A 17,729-nucleotide genomic window follows, 5' to 3' on the forward strand; every position below is an offset into this window, starting at 1 on the left:
GAGCATGTTTGGCGCGACGGAGATGCGAACCCGCGACCCTCAGATTGCGAGTTGCACGCCTTAACACGCTTGGCCATGCCCGGCCATACGTAGTGTAAGATAAAGTAAAAGTAAAAGACATCTGCAGTGTCTTGAAAACAGTTGTGTTTGTTAATATTAAGACAGAATTTTGTTTTATACTTTACTTCTAAAACATTTTTGATTATTTGTTATTGCCAATTTTAGTGTGTCTGTTACTACTTTTATATTTCCTTTATTAAAGCTTCTTACAATTAAAAAATTTCTATATGTTTAAAAAACAACCATAACAGAAGATTAACAAAGAAATATATGAAGGTTTGTTTCTTAAGTATACTATATATTGTTTCATTTGTTCAATTTCACACAAAGCTACTCTTAGTTAGAAATGACAAACCAGAGGGAAGATAGCTTCTCAAACCTTAGGTAACTTTGTACCAATGAAAAGTGTTATTGATTATCACATTATAACATACTAATTACTAACATGGTGGCCATTTTCAGTCATAGAATTTGAATCAATGACCCACAGAATATAAGTCAAAGTCCTACCACCCAAGCCTACACAGTACATTTTAAATATGAACACACTAAACAATAATACATTACCTAGAGACTATCAACTAATGCAACTCAAAAGCTCTTTACACAGCTAATTAAAACTGAAGATTTCTTTATATAATAACAATTTAAACACAACCAATAAATAACCTCAGAAGTACTGCAGTAACTTACTCAAGTGGTTCTCTACTGTTTCTCTACATAACCAGTAAGTTAAATAAACATATTTGCAGTATTAATATAAAATAAAAACTTCTTACCATTCCTTTGTTCAACATTTTATTGATTACACAGAATGCATGAGGTCGTGTTTCTCCCTAAAATATATTTAAAATCATCTTTTAAATGAATTACATAAAATCAAAATAATAAATAATACTTGTATACCTCATTCTTTTTTACATACTGATGAAAGTTAAAATACATTTATCTACATATTATGCCTCTACATTCACATCTTTATACACTTAAGAACCATAAGTAAAATTAAACCATCTTAACTGATTGCTTTCTTGCCACACGAGAAGTCATCTGTGTAAATTACTTATTTTCAGGTAAAAAAACTAAACACATTATTACAACTTTGGTCATTGCACATTCAAGGCCAAACTTAGAATCTTAGGTTGAATGAATACACTACCTTACTGGACAGAATAACACAGATATCTGTCACAACCAGTTGGTTACATGGACCAGTAAGAGATGCTCGTCTACAAGTAAGAAATGTTCGGGACCCACTATTGTTTACATTAGCAGATCGACCATATGCAGTAGTGTGGACTACTTGACTGTCTGCCATCACTCGCTCTTAGGTTTTATAGAGTATTCTGGTGGAATGTAAAACAATTATAATACAACAAATAACATCCTTTTATCTGGTTAAAGTGACAATATAAAACTTTTTAGGTAAAGAGTGGTCTAAACAAATGAGTACCATTTGATTCCTTTAAGTTCAGATGTTTCTAAAGCATCAACCTTTGTCACACTGTGTGTCATGTTTTGTTAATCCATATTCTTAAACTACTCTGAAACAAACATAACATAAAGTCAAGATTGGATCATTTGGTTATTCAAGGCTTTCCTTGTACACTTTCCTTTAAAAAAAGATACAAATTTAAAAATCACCTTCATTTTTCAGGAAATCACTGACAAATTAGAAAACTGGAGTCTAGTCTGTCTTTTTAAAATCTTAAATTCTGTCCTCCCATCCTATTATCTTATGAATATTGCACAAGACCTGATAAACTTAACTAAGGTCACCTCTCATGCTTCTTTGTTGAAGAGAAAATAAAATTAATAATAAATCTGAAATATTCCCTGTAAAATAACCCACGCTTTCTTTAATAAGAATACGAAAACTGTAGAGAGTAATATGCACAAGTCTTAATTAGTGGTTTCTGGAAATAATATCAAAATTGTATGGAGCAGTTAAATTTTTTCAACTTCAACTAACTGCATAGCAGTACGCTTAGCCCTACTAACATCATTGAAATAACATACAGTGTTATTTGAAAACTACTTGGAGTAAAATCAATTAGACAAGTTATGTTTATTTATAATGTTTTAGGTTTTTGAAATATGTAAGTAAGCTTGCAATTTGTTAAGATTTCTCTGAATAGTCTGTTTAAAATTAATCAACATTTGTCTGTTGACTACTTATATGTATAGTTAAAAACTATATTTACTAACTGAATATAGTAGTTTCAAGAATCGTCACAAAAACTCATTACTCACCCAATGTCCACCAATGGAGGTTTATCTCTCCCTCTGTGATAACACAAGTAAATGCTGGGGCTTCGTAAGCTACCATGGTTAAGATCTGCAGGAAAACCCAAAGGAGTTTTCTCAATGCAAGTATAGCCTTGAGGCACTATTTCTTCTTGACTATGGATGATAACTGTGATGTCTATGACAGAAGTCAGAGTATGAGAAGTTTTAGGAGTAATTCCATCATGGGTGAATTCTTCCAGAGGTTGGGAGTTGTCTGGCAAGCCTGCCACCACAAAATAACCAACCACTCGTTTGTCCTCAATTCCTTTGGAAACGGATCACAGCATTACTTCTAATGTTGTAAATGTTAGATATTTTGGAGGGAATTGTATCACTTACTACCAACTGGGAATAAATGTATAATAAAATGTACAAGTTCCATCAAACTATCAAGTCTGTTATGAACACCAAACCATGACTCAAACTTTGTCAAACAGATTTCATGTCATCATATGTCCGTGTTACAATATATTTTCATTACGTCAAGAAACCTAAACAGACCACTACTTATCAATGATGACGAGAAAACCCACTTGTAGAGATGAATATATATGTCAAAACGGCTGGTTTGGTTTGCGAAAATGTTTCTAATGTACAGGAGCGAACAACATTTCGATCTTCTTCCATCATCGTCAGGTTCTCAAAGAAAGAAAGAGGTAACTGACTGACAGCTGACCACTTTCTTTCTTTGACCGGCAGATGTCGTTTACTTGAGAATGAATCATATGAATATCACAAAGCCACATGACCTACTCAATTTCGCAATGCGTCAATTTGCTTGAAATTTGTCTTCAGCGTTGTCATTGGATAATAGCAAAATATCGTATTAGATAAAAGGCTGTGTTCAAGTGGGTTTTTTAAGTTAGGTGTAATTGTTTGGTTCGGGTAGTAGTTGCGAAAGGGTCAAATTTCTTTACTAGAGATTAATGTAGGATATTAATCATTTTTGGAGTTGTTTAATGCTGATAGTTAGAATGATGTTATTATGTTTAACCATTAATGTAAATAATGACGTATGATATACGTTACTTTCCGAGTTTTGATTTATTGTTCTTATATATTGAAGTGTATAATTGTACCTTTTTTTTTTTTTTTACTGTGGTTAACCCTAATCTTTTTTTCCCTATAGAACTTTCTAAAATTATTGTATTGTCTCTATTCGTAGTACATCAACATGGATCAAAAGCAGCAGCAAGTATCTGAAAAGACTCTCGATGAACAAGAATTAAAAAAGTGACTTTCTTAAAAGAGTTTCTTTACTGCCCCTTGTAAATATGACTACTCAGTATACTGCAGCCGCTTACGACCGCATTAAAACATCTAATGTCTTAGCAGCCCGTACTTTATCCATAGCTGAAAAGACTCGTGATGTTGTTGCTGGACACGCACATCCACTCTTACTGACTCTTTCTGGGCAGAGTAAGTACCAGTCTTTACTTCGGCGAATACTCTGCAAAACGTGCTAGTTTTAATGATTATTAGCAGCAACTTAGCTTGCTACAATACGTGTTGCAAGAAACGTGTTAATTTCTAGTGTACTTTAAACTGATTTTATTTTGTTATTTAAAGCTTTATCTACTTAAAAATGAAGCCTAAACTTTGTTCCTACTAAACTTTATTTCTACACGTACAATTTCAACTACATTTTCTAACTAAAACTACTCGTGTTTTGGTTTGGCAGTTAAGTTATACTTCAATCTGGCTTCTTTTACAGTTCAACTGGCTGATAACTTAGCCTGTTGTGGCTTAAATATCTTGGAAGAAAAGGCACCACTTATTGCCAAACCACCTGAGGAGGTTAGTGTTTGGAATCTTGTCCTCCTATTACTTAATCATTTTAGATTTTGGAAGCTTTATTTATTTAAACAATTGTCTTCAAGGAACTCTAATCGTGCTCTTTCCAGATATTAAAAGATGCTACAGAACTGTACAACTCCACCGTACAGAAGAGTTTTGACCATTACAATGAACTTAAAACTTATGGAAGTGAGAAGGTTAGTTTTAAATTTAATAAATATTCATCTTTTATAATAAACGAGTTTGGATTGAAGAGGTATATTTGCATTACACCTAAAATATATTTTGCTCTCCTATTTATTTGTTTCCATAGTGTGATAAACCGAATATTCAATGTGTTCTTGCTGGCTGTTTGCATTGTTAAATTATTAAATCTAATGTGTACTTCTTTTAACTTGTTGTAAAAACTTATAAACATTCCTCTTAACTAAATCTTCATTTCAAAATTAGATTCAACAAATAAAGGACTATGCTTGTCTAAAGACACTTGACCTTTCACTCACACTTTACTGGAAAATTGTATCTAATGTATTGGATAAAGCTTTAAAAGTAGCTGAACAACAGGTAGACTATTACCTTCCCCCTACTGAAAATGAAGGTAAGTAGTTTCTAGTTGCATCTAAAACTACCTTTTTGTGTACCTTCTGTAACTTTGAATTTTCATCTTTTTTAACTTTAGTTCCATACAACTTAACTGATCCAGTGAATTTGTACAAATATATTGTCAATACTTCAGACTAACGTTTTTACAACTGTTAATATAATTAATAACTTTGTCTTTTTCATGTTTTTGATCTTGCAATTTCTGTAGAGAATGTTGATCAGAAAGATGATATTTCTGTTGAAAGAATTAGTGGTCTCTACAGTAAAATCACAGGACGCTTCTACCTTAATACTGTATCGAAACTTCAAAATGTCCAGATACAAATTTGGGGAGTTGTATCTAAATTGAACTTCACTGTAACCCTGGTATCCTTTATGTGACCCAGTAATTGACCTTGAATTTAATTTAACATGATAAAACTTCATCTATAGAATTTTTCCTACAATTAGAAACACTTTCAGCCTGAACTTTCAATATACTTAGTTCCTACTTCTCCAACAAATGTCTAATTTAACATAGTATCTATTTTTATAGTATTAGATCAATACTACCTTAATTCATAGTTTAATACTAAACTCTGTAGATTTAATTACATAAATTATCTTAATACTAATTAAACTTATACCAAATATCCTTCAGTATTCAGCCATACTTTTCTATTAATCACATTATTAAACTATATCACAAAATGAAATGCAAATGTGCTAATGCAATATTTTTAACGTGTTTAAATATTCTCTTAACACTCTACTTGGAAGTTGTTAACTTCAGAACTTATAAATCTACCTACTGTGGAATATCTAACATATATTGTGACAAGCATATTAAAGTTTAACTTTAACTTCTCCCAGATGCAATATATCAGAGAAAAGTCCAATATTATGAACTGGACAAAGGATTCTCTTCAAAAGAATGTTTACTGGTTGTGGGAAGAGTTAAACAAAGAAACTGATCCAGATACTAAACCTGCTGTAAGTTTCTCTTATTTTGAACAACTTAATGTTTATCACTTGTCATCTCACTCTAGAGACTTGTAATACACTTGGAGTTAAACAATATCCAGTAAGTTTAATTCTATTTTGTTTTATTAGACTATAGGTGAACAAGTTCTTTATCTTGCTAGACAACTAACAAGACAGCTTGTGACCTCATACAATAGCCTATTTCCCTTATCTCAATTCTTGCCAACTGCTTTACAAGATGACTTTGAATCTGCCCAGAATTATTCTTTACATGTGTATGAACAGCTACATCAAGTAAGTTTTTAAAACCTTACTTAAATATATTTAACTTTGTATATAAACACTAAGTTTAGTCTTTCCAACTACTATGCTAAATAGTTGGACCCTCATTACTAATCATATTAATTACTTGCATAATTAACCTAACACACCTCACTTTCTTCTCCTTAAGGCAAAAGATTTCAATGAGATGACTTCTATAATGATCACAGAGTTGAAACAAAATGTGCTATACCTTGAAATGACCATCCTGGATTTACTTAATCATACATTCCTACAAAAACTGGTAAGTTTATTGTAAGTAACTTTATATTATTCAGATGTTTCTTTTCCAGTAGAAACTTTGGGAACATTAACTAACTTAATTCTTTTGTTTCAGGCTTCTGAAACAGCAAAACGAGAGACGAGTGTATCAGCTTATTTGGAATGAAATGGGCTTTAAGTAGCTGTATAAGTGACTTAATATTTTAATGTTTTAGTTGTGATGAATTTAAATTTTCTATACTTAATATATATTTAAGATTACTTTATTCTGTAATTTTTCTAATAAACATATTTTTTAAAATTTGCATTTCTGATTTTAATATCTTAGAACTCTTGCATACACAACTCTTTGACACCTGTAAGTTAATGGGGGTTTTAGCTTTATCTCCCATCCTACATCTAAGTCAATGCCTACAGTTGTAAATCACTAACTACACCAAACTAGGAATACCTTAATTTCTAAAATAAATCTTACTTAGGACCCTTAAATTAATGTTGTTGAATTCCCTAACATTTAAAATAGAAAAATTTAAGTTACATTTACCCCCATCTTGATATTAAAACCAGTTACCAGTTTTTAATTGTAAATGAATACATTCGTCAAAACAATTTCTCTAACTTTTCGGTTAACAAAACTACACTGACTGGATTTTTGTATGAAATCACTTTATGTATGAAACTCCTGCAATGTAGGGCATAGAAATGTAAATCTCTGCTACTATAGAAGCAGCTTCTTTAAGTTAAATATCTCTAATGCCACAAACAAAACTAAATGTAAAGGTTGGAAGAAACTTGTAACTGCAACCTCCTAAGAATTAAACAATTATTTTAAAACCTGGCATTTAACCCATATTTAATTAAATCCATTGGATTTAAAAAGCAAATGGTGATAAATAGATAACTTCACTCCAAACTAAGTAGGCAGTATCTAAAAAACAAAACCTTTTTTATAGAATATATAAATATTTTAATATTAACCATTCAGCATGAGGCATTGTGACACCAGAAGTAATGCTTGCATGTACCTGATAGACATTATCAACATGTCTTCAACTTAAGAGAAAATAATTACCTCTTTTATAAAAATGTTGTTGCATGCTTAAGTTGTTAGACACAATGTCTACATACCTAATTTTGTTCAAGTGATTTATAACAATTAAAATTTCCTTTTAGCAATGGAGGAAATGTCAAATATCAAAATAGTAACCTAATTCTAGGTTACTAGAAAACTGTATACTATAAAGGAGTAAAGTATAAATTAAACAAATACTCTGAAAGATGAGATACCATGGACGTCAATAGTGGTTACACTTTGTCCATAAATTAATAATTAGCACATGGCCACCACCTAAGATTTTTGGTGGCATTGTCTGTTTTACATCATGCATTGTCTGCAGCATATTCATGATGATGAAATGCTATCTAGTTCTTTCATAAACCTGTGAACTTCTCAGGAATGCTATCCTGTGATTTTAAAACTTCCAATCTTTACAAAAGTAAGTAGTAGTACTGACAGAACATTCATACTTCTAAAAACCTGTTCTAAAACAAACATTAACAAAGCTCATTTAATTATACTGCAATACCTTAATCTAATAAATTCCTGTAGTATAAGACACTTAATTTATAATGTGTATCACTTGTTTCAAGGTTAAATTCTGACAAGTGTCCTGGTAATCAAATAAATTTATGAAATTTCAAATCTTTGGTATACAATTTATTTATAGATGTACTATCCCCAAACTACAAGAACTCAATACAGTACCCTAGATAAAATTTATTGCTGAATTTTTATACAGATGAAGTTTATAATGGCAAAAGTATTGTTATTTGTAATGTATCTAGAGTCAAATACATCAGCTGTGCAATATCCAAAAAGAAGCCTATTGTTTTTGGTATGAAAATGCAAAACATCAACTGATACAGCATGACATCTTTCAATGCCAGAAAGGATATACATGTTAACACACAATATTTGTTACCAACATGTTACAAATGTCTTTTAATTTAACATAAGTAAAGGAGAGGAAAAAAAATTACAGTAAACGTTTAACCCATTTAAAAGAAAAGGCATATATTAAACACAGGATGAATTATTTTCCATATAATAAACTGTAGTACTCGATCACTTTTCATAACTGTTCTAATGGAATGAACCAGTTCATGAGCTTGGATTTGACACCAGTCTTCTCCAAAATTTTTTTAGTTTACCCTGTACCAGCCCACTGTAAATTTATGTAAAGAATGTATAAACTTCCATTTCTTTAGATTTTGCCCTCTAGATTGCTGTATGTTAGCCTCTTCTTTTGTAATAGACATTTAAGAATTGCATTCTTTAGGAAATATTAGAACTACTTTGTAAATATTAATACCTTTTTTAATACAAACCCTGAAAAATTAAAAGTAGCTTAAGTACTGGAGCAGTCAATGTTTTCTCAGCATCTTGAAGTAATACATCATATAGCACCTTGCTATCTTTCATTGACAGACAGATGTCCAATAACTATCATTATTGCTACTATTAGCCCTTAAACAGCAGCCATCAACAATTGATGCTGCAACCTACAACATTCCTGCTGTTTAAGGGTTAAAGAGAAATATTAGGGGCTGTCCTGGAAACTGTAGGCCACTTATTCCTACTTTTGTAGTGGAAAAATCCTGTATGTTCATAAAAGAAGCTTTTTAAAGTTATTTAATATCATAGTCTCCAAAAATTCACCAAAGACAAATCTAAGGTTTTCTTTATGAAAGAAAAATGTTATTGTTATGTGGATGGTGAAACAAATGTATTCTTGGTCAATCATTTTGAAAATCACAAGTAATGGTAAAAGATTACTTAACTGGGTTCTAAAGTATATGAATGTGAAAAAGAAAACTTGTTATTTATGGACTCCTGTCAAACCAGAACCTTTATACTGATAGTGGCTTACTACAGGCTACTAGGGTGATTTAGGGGAATAAATGTTTATTATAGGGATTAAGATAATTATTATCAGATCAACTGACTTCTTGGTATATTAAGTAGGCTTGCTATACAGCAGAGGATTGGCAGGCCAACCTGTGAAGTAAAATAGAAATCTGCTAAAACTGAAGTCTGTGCTGAGAACTAAATGTAAGTAAACTTTAATTTATAGAAAACAACGCACATATATTACCTTACAGACAATGAATTGTCTTTAGTGGAGTTTTAAAATGAGCAGGTTGGCTCTTGTCCTCAAACTTATTTCCAAACTGACCATCTCACTCCAGTTCACGTTCTAGATTAATATCTACCTGCTGTCACAACTTTAACTGATGTGTGTGTGTGTGTGTGTGTGTGTGTGTGTAATTTTTTCCCCTGCTGTTTTTTGTTTTAAATCTTCCATTATTTAGCTAAATCAATAATTGTAGATTTATACAGAACAGCTACTCTCGAAATAGCTTAATTCCTATTCAAACATAAAGGAGATTGTAACTTCAAGATATCATATGATCCTAACAATGAAATATATCACTTACCTTTCATGATCAAGGTACAGCTATATCCTCTATGTACATATATATATATATATAAACGATTAATAAGAAGGATAACTAAGATGAAATTAACTTTTCTTTACTGTATGTTATACAAAACTTGCATGTGTTTAGAATAAACAAAAATTTCTACTTTGAAAGAGTAAGGTATGTCACAAAATCTTATAGTATCATAGGAACAGGCAAAATAAAGGCCTCAAAATGTGCCCAATTCTGAAGATAATAAGATGGCAAGACAAACGTTAAAAATTTGGAAAAGACAGGCTATCTACATTTAAGTTGTATTATCTAAAATCAATAAATTCTTTAAGCGAGGTGTCAACAGTTTCTTGAAATTGAAGGTGGATTTAAATTTTTACTTTCTTCAAAGGTGGATATGCAAGGGCAGTGGGGTAAGACCAAATGATCCATTGTTGTAGTGTTATCACTGTTTCCTACCGATTTTTATAAATTCTTCTGGTCAGGGTTAAAAATAAAATAGATGGTAAATGCTCATGTAATGCTGTAGTGTAATGATAGTTTTAGATTGTCTTTTATGTGCTTAAAATATGTTCTGGTTTCTACAGAATCCATCATTTTCAAGTCTGTAATTTAACAATTAAATATGAATTTCTTTGCTATATTTGGAACATAATGAATTGTTGGAAAAGAACTGCAAATAAACTATACGTATATATTTAATTATTCGAGTCTAGTTGGTAAAGGATTTCACTGGTAAGTGAAATAAAATGTTTAAAGATAAAAAAAGTAAGTTTAACACTGCTCTCCGTTATGTTTAGGTGAATTTTACAAACTATGAAATAAACTATAAAATTATTTTAGGGCAGAAAATTAAAGAGTACAAGTTTTTCATTACTAGTAAAAATAAACAAACAATCATGATATTAATTACCCATTTCGTTACAAACCTATAAAAACCTGTGTAACATTTAAACAACAAATTTTATACATACTAAATTTCATTCATTAAAATTCTTGTCATTACTACTAGCTGCTTCATCCTCATATCTTAAGGGAAAAAAATTGCATGTATTGTATACTTTCAATGTTTCATCACTAATTACATGAAAAAATATAGTTTGTATTCTGGGTTATTTTAGATCTCCAGTTTACACAAACTGATTTAGTAAATCCTTTGAATCATTGAAATCCCTAGGTAAATGTAGTTCACGTACATAAATTCACTACACAATTTTCATGATAAATCTTTTATTTTATACTTTAGTACAAATTACACCACGTGGTGGCAATTGGAAGAAATAAACGCATTAAGTTTCGTTACAGGAACAAACAAACTCTAAACCCCTGTCTAATTAAATGAATAACTTTTGTAGTACACACAACTTTATACTAGATCAGGCCCACAGCTTTGTTAACGATTGCACTCTCAAAATGATGCAAATAACTTTGGGTTTCAGTTCTTAAAGTGTGTATGTGACAGCCTTTAATGTTAAATCTGACAATTGATACGTTGGACTAACATGTAAGCTGTAACAGAGGTGCAGTCAAGCTGTTTCAATGTTACTTGGTCAAAGTTCAATCTTATCATTGAATAGCAAAGTTATGACGTATTTCAGCACTTTCGACCTTCCAATTTTTTTTATAATACTCAGACACTGAACAAAAGAGCCAAAGCTAAGACTTTCAAGTTACAGAAATATTAACTTAAGTTTCCCATTGGAAACGTTCATCATGTAAGGCAGCTACAGCATTTATGCAAAGTAAGGCTGCTTCAAATAAGTTATTCAAGAATCAAGATGGAAGTTCGAGCGTATATCAGTATTGTTTTTATACTAATGTTTATGCTTTATATCTTGATATCTAATACCTAAGTCCGAACACTTAATGTTCAAAAACATGAAGCGCCATCTCTTATCCACATTATGTATACCTTCGAAAATCACCGTGATGTATATATGAGATACAATTAACTGCATATATGTGTTAGTACGTCATATTACAAGAACTTTCTAAGCTTCTCATTGTTTAAATTGAGTGTTATTGCACCATAATATCTCAAGTATGTAAAACGCTCTAGTCCTCGGTCAGGATTAAATACGCATTCAAAATGAAGTTCAAGTTAGATAATTAAGTATATAGAAAGAGAGATCTAGAATGCCTTTAGCTATAAAGAGAGGCCCAGCATAGCCAGGTGGTTAGGGCGTCAACTCGTAATCCGAGGGTCGCTGGTTGAATCTCCATCACACCAAATATGCTCGCCCTTTCAGCCGTTGGGACGTTATAATGTGACAGTCAATCTTACTATCCGTTGGTAAAAGAGTAGCCCAAGAGTTGGCGGTGGGTGGTGATGACTAATTGCCTTCCCTCTAGTCTTACACTGCTAAATTAGGGACGGCTAGCGCAGATAGCCCTAGGGTAGTTTGCGCGAAATTCCAAAACAAACAAACAAAAAATTTTAAGTTATTAAACTATGGCGTATGTTAACATAACTGTATAATCAGTATGACAACTGCATTAGAACAATAGTGAAACAATAACCTATACGTTGTTTGGAGCACGTTACGGAAGATTGGAGACAAGTACTTTTATAATCTAACTAATATTTTAATATTAAGTAGTAGCATGCAATATCACTCATGAAGCAGCAAAGATGAAACGTCAGTTAAAATTAAAAATATATATATTTTAATAATGTATGTAGAATAAAGCATTTTTTCTATCGTAAAGACAACAATAAAGTTAAATGATAATATTACCGACTATGGAGACGAAATATTACAATAAAAACCTAAATATGAGAATCAAGAACACAATTTTATAGCCCAAAGTTTCTGACTTTCCGTTCCATGGGTACTTCGTCCAGTACAATTTATAGCTATAAAGTTTTGTAAAAATATTTTAATTTTATATTCACACAAGCTTAATCTATAAATCTCAATTTATTATGTGTTATATTTATTCTGGCTAACACTATCTGTATTCACAAACTTTAGAATACCTTTTGGATGTTTAAAAAGCAGACCCATTAAGTTCAGTTCAACTATCCAACACACAGTTATCTTGTCTTTTTCTGATCCTTCTCTGTATACCTCCTTAGATTTCATCCCTTCACCTCATGTCAGAAGTACGTCATAAAGATGCTGATTTATACTGCAACGATTCTTGTTTACTTGTTTTCTATTGGACAAATCATTGTTGTGTACTCTTTCTGTTCACTTAGATAACTTATTATTGGAGCTCTTTACCTCATTGTTATGATCTTTTGCCTCCCCCATTTCTGTGCAATGACATTTCAGGAATATTCTAGATACTGTTGAATCTAGGGAAGAAGCTGTATGTAACCAATCTTCTCTTACCACATTCGACTCAGTTTTCTCAATCCCACCATTCCTCCACGGTGCTTGACCGTGTTTCTGATACTCCCCTTTCAATTCCTAATTTCAATTTTTTTTCATCCAACTTTTTGGCTGATGTTTGTTTTGTAAGACTCTTTTGTTGCAGACCCTGTGAATACGCGTTTTTCTTAGTTTCCCACCTCTGATCCCAATGCCAACCAATGTATGGTTTACCATCATTCTTACATCTTCAGCTGTGAAAAAGATAACCAACCCTCCTGCAGGCTTTTATTTCTATTTTATTGTGGTTCTTGAAAAGACCAGGGATGGTATTTAGTTACTAGCCTATCCATCGTTTATGTCTGTAAAATTTCACTTCTTTTCATTGGACCTTTACCCTTGGTGCATTGATGACTAAGGTCCATCTCTCATATTCCTTTCTTCGTATTCCCATTACAGACTGCTATATATGCTTCCTTTGCTACATCCATTGGTACTATATTTTTTTGTTTCCAACACTACATCGGCTACTATGATTTCAGTGACGTGATCAAAGCCTTTGCTCGACATGTCCATTGACTTGGCTTATGGTTTCGTTATTACACGCAAGATCGGCTCACTTTTCGTATTCACAGAAAGAGTCTTCCAGTCATATTTTCATTATTCTGAGGTGGTAATTCACTTTGGGTGAATTATCAAAATGTTCAAGTTCTTTCTCACTCCCACCCAATACCTTGTGCACTTGAGGGTTTTCTTCATTTTCATCCTAAGCCACTCACAGCCTTCTCTTCTTCATTTATTTGCTCTGGAACTTTCTGTCACCAGGATGTAAAATTCTCATACTTTTAAAAAGGTTCTATACATTTTGGGGAGTATGGCATTCATTATAACAGTTTATTCCTTTATGAATGGCTCATATGTGACTTTAAAGACCAGTGGGACCTTTCGAGGAACCCTTTGACCCCTTCAATTTGCCTGTCCCTCAGTGTACTCGAGAACTTTTTGTGGTAGCGATATCAATCTAATACCACTGTTGTGGTTCCCTTATTTCAATTCATATTAGACCTACACCTCTTTACAGATGCTTCTCTTACCAGTTGAGATACACTCACCTCAGGCACATGAACCAGCACATGCAATTCCTTCACATCAATGTGCTCGACCTTCATTCTGTAAAAAGGACATGCTTGCATTTTGTACCTCTAATAGTGGGTTGTTTGCTTATGATCCATTCTGGCAATTCTATGGTAGTTTTGCATAACAATCATAGAGTATGTAATAAATCTTTAATACTTTGTTTCTAAACACTCAAACTTCATTATTGGGCAACTATCCAATAAATTTGCATTATAGATTCTCATGTATTGAGAACGATGAACCTCACAGCAGACCGTTTGTCCCAACTGTATAATGTTTTTCCTATGGAATGGTTACTTTACTCAGAAGGTATTTTTGATAGGTATGCTTTCTTTTGGGTACTTACGACTTCGTTCCTCGTCGGTAATGAACTTTCATGTGTGGAACAGTATAGAGGAAGCTATCAAACAGAAATTTGATGACACTTTTCTATTATTGGAGGGCTTTTACTGCACAATAACATCATTATTCAGTAATATAAATCACGAGAAATCTCGTGAGTTGCCTAAGTGCTAGTGTCATTTAAATATTCAAGGCAGGTAAAATCTATGTGTGAAATGTTAAGTATCTATTGGAAATACATTTTTACGTAGGGAAAATGCTAACTTTCGAACACTATATCTCTTGCAAACTAATCAGCAGGAGATAATAGAATGGAGGTTTCCATTTTCACCCCTGAATCTGAATACTTTTATAATATCTCATTTTCCCTCTTGCTTTCACTTCAACGCTTTTCTTGTTGGTTATTAGTTGTTTTACCCTATATTTTATACAGTTATTAACTAATCGTAGTTTCAAAATTAACTCCATTTGAACGTGAATCATGAATTTCATATTAATATATATAGTTCTGACACTGAATTGGATGCAACTGGTTTACTTATGTTTCCTTAAATTTATTAGGTTGCATATTACGATTTCAAACAGCCGGATATATTAATTTAGAAGTTAATTAATTGTTGATATGTTTCAAATTTGTAGCTTAGTCATTATTTACACTACTTATGCCTTCTTCAAAAGGTGAAATATGTTTTAAACAAGTAATATAAATTTTCTTATTAGGGTTTTCTAGCCAATAGACATGTATTTTACAAAAGCGATAAACATCTTGCTCAATTTTTGTCCAAAAGAAATGTTTCAATTTTGTTAAGTATTTCATTGACATCTAGGTTACGTCCTTTGGGAAGTTAATGGGCAGCTTTCAATATTCCCGATTGATACGCTTTTCGAACAACGATATGATAAATCGTTGAAGCTGACACCTTTGGTGATCTCCATTTTCTCATGGGCACACCATTTTTGAAGTAACCTTTTGGAACTTTTTTCGGTTCATCCTTTGGGAGTACATACTTAAATAGTGATGAGATCTGTGTATCCTCTTCTTGCTTATCAGTCAGTTTACTTTTAGCAAATGGAACTTCACCAGTGGAACCAGACATCTCCATCATTTCCATTTACCATAGTCTTCTCAGTAAGATAATAACTCAAAAAATGTCTCTGAGAAATTTATACTGTCATCCTTTCTGGCTAAATTTCGTATATTTAGCTTAAGTCACAGAACATGAGGAAACACTTCTGGATTCTCCTCAAAAACACCATCATCCTTAGATGAAACAGTGACCAGCCAGCTACCCATTTTGTGTTCGGCAACAATTTTTTTCACCAATCACTGCGTTTCCCAAAAAACAATGACACAATCTGAACTGGCAGAGTAGGGCTTACTCCAGCCGCAACTTGTCCCAAACCTAGGTCTGATGTTAAACAAATGTTTTGATGAGGAACATTAATAAAACAACATGGAATAACCTGAGCCATAACAGACTCACCAGTGGCAGAACTCGAATCTAAAGGCAATACACCTTCTAACAAATATGATTGAACCGCCCCAGTATCACCTAAAATATCTATGAGTATGGAATTAGCATTTTTATCTGTCAAAGTCACAGAACCAAAAAAACAGAAAAGGTCTAAATTCTTCTTAACTTCATCAACCTTTTAATCAGTGGCCAAATCAACATCAGGTGGGCAAAAACGCATTGGGTGTTGTATCCTTTTCGGTTTTCTTTTTAAAGACCAACAATCGGACACAACATAACCAGTCTTTTTACATAAATAACTAGCAAGCTTTAATGGTTTTGATAAAGTTTTATCGTGAGTGTCTGAAGATTTCGAACCATAGGATGTGGAATTTTTAGTAGAATCCTAAGCTTTGATGTATTGGATAGATATTGGTTTTTGCTGAGACGGCACAAACTTCTTTTCTTTGAAAAGTAGTTTTATGCGTTAAAATGTAACCATTAACCATCGGAAAGAGCCTCTGCTTCCTGTAGTGTTTCAACTTGTTTTTCATCCAAATACGTTTTGAGGTCGTCACTCATACCCGTCATTTACATAAGGTCTGAATAAAACAAATGAATCAAGATGTACATGTATTTATACTAAAATTATACAAAAATGTTTAGAATTGAGCATTTTAGGTGGTGGTATGGTGCATACAATCAACCCCCTACAGTTTGGTCTGTTGAATTGTTTTATTGCATCACAGGCCTACACACTGTGTTTGTTTTTGTGATTCTCGTGTTCTTACCAATCGAATTACATAATTAGGCTTAAATGTAGTTTTTTTTTCAGTAGCCGAAATGTACATTTTTAATACAGGCGTGCTTCTAAGCTTTTCGATCTAAGCGATAGTTCGTAAGTAGCAGTTAGTAGGCCTAAGTATACATGCAAGGCTTGCAAGCACTATCACACAATCTACCTACGTAGATACGGAGTGTATTTTGTTGTTTTTTGAATTTCGCACAAAGCTACTCGAGGGCTATCTGTGCTAGCCGTCCCTAATTTAGCAGTGTAAGACTAGAGGGAAGGCAGCTAGTCATCACCACCAACCGACAACTCTTGGGCTACTCTTTTACCGACGAATAGTGGGATTGACCGTCACATTATAACGCTCCCACGGCTGAAAGGGCGAGCATGTTTGGCGCGACGGAGATGCGAACCCGCGACCCTCAGATTGCGAGTTGCACGCCTTAACACGCTTGGCCATGCCCGGCCATACGTAGTGTAAGATTAAGTAAAATTTTCATCACAACAGATTGCCCCCGCTAGTACAGCGGTATGTCTCCGGATTTACAACGCTAAAATCAGGGGTTCGATTCCTCTCGGTGGGTTGAGCAGATAGTCCTTTGTGGCTTTGCTATACGAAAAAACACACACAACAGATTGAACAGAGCATGAAATTCGAAAATATTACTCTCAAGCGTAAACTCCTGTGATGTAGATCTGGCAGGCCATTTGTAGCTTGCAGCTGCATTAATCTTATGTTTATATTGTGCGGTTTTCCTGCGCCATTTGTTCTTATGCATGTCTAGCCGGTTTTATTGTTGAACGCCTTACTCTCCTTAGCTGCCGAATCCGCTGACCATAGTGTATGTTTAGTGTACAGTTAACGACAGGTTCGGGCTGCTCAGATCCAGACGCGCCCTACATTACCTCCCCCCCCTTTCCCTTAAGTCTGAGCCTCGA

The 17,729-nt window shown here is 33.0% G+C and overlaps 2 protein-coding genes across 2 annotated transcripts; one reads left to right on the forward strand and one right to left on the reverse strand.

Moving 5' to 3' along the window:
* Positions 1 to 305: 305 nt before the first annotated feature.
* LOC143237779 (DENN domain-containing protein Crag-like) lies at positions 306 to 2,624 on the reverse strand (the record flags this gene model as incomplete). The annotated part of the gene is given in 3 exon segments (XM_076477361.1): positions 306 to 896; positions 1,220 to 1,406; positions 2,314 to 2,624. Coding segments are annotated over 3 exon segments (618 nt in total), but the record flags the coding sequence as incomplete, so codon positions are not given.
* Positions 2,625 to 3,213: 589 nt separating this feature from the next.
* On the forward strand, positions 3,214 to 6,556 carry LOC143237777 (perilipin-2-like). Its single transcript, XM_076477358.1, has 10 exons — positions 3,214 to 3,277; positions 3,515 to 3,768; positions 4,064 to 4,146; positions 4,254 to 4,343; positions 4,597 to 4,744; positions 4,958 to 5,115; positions 5,602 to 5,721; positions 5,842 to 6,006; positions 6,164 to 6,277; positions 6,371 to 6,556. The coding sequence occupies exons 2-10, from the start codon at positions 3,624 to 3,626 to the stop codon at positions 6,419 to 6,421; spliced, it is 1,074 nt and encodes a 357-aa protein (XP_076333473.1). The 5' UTR covers positions 3,214 to 3,277; positions 3,515 to 3,623; the 3' UTR covers positions 6,422 to 6,556.
* Positions 6,557 to 17,729: the final 11,173 nt, after the last annotated feature.

Source organism: Tachypleus tridentatus, chromosome 13 (assembly GCF_004210375.1).
Source record: "Tachypleus tridentatus isolate NWPU-2018 chromosome 13, ASM421037v1, whole genome shotgun sequence".
Classification (NCBI taxonomy): domain Eukaryota; kingdom Metazoa; phylum Arthropoda; class Merostomata; order Xiphosura; family Limulidae; genus Tachypleus; species Tachypleus tridentatus.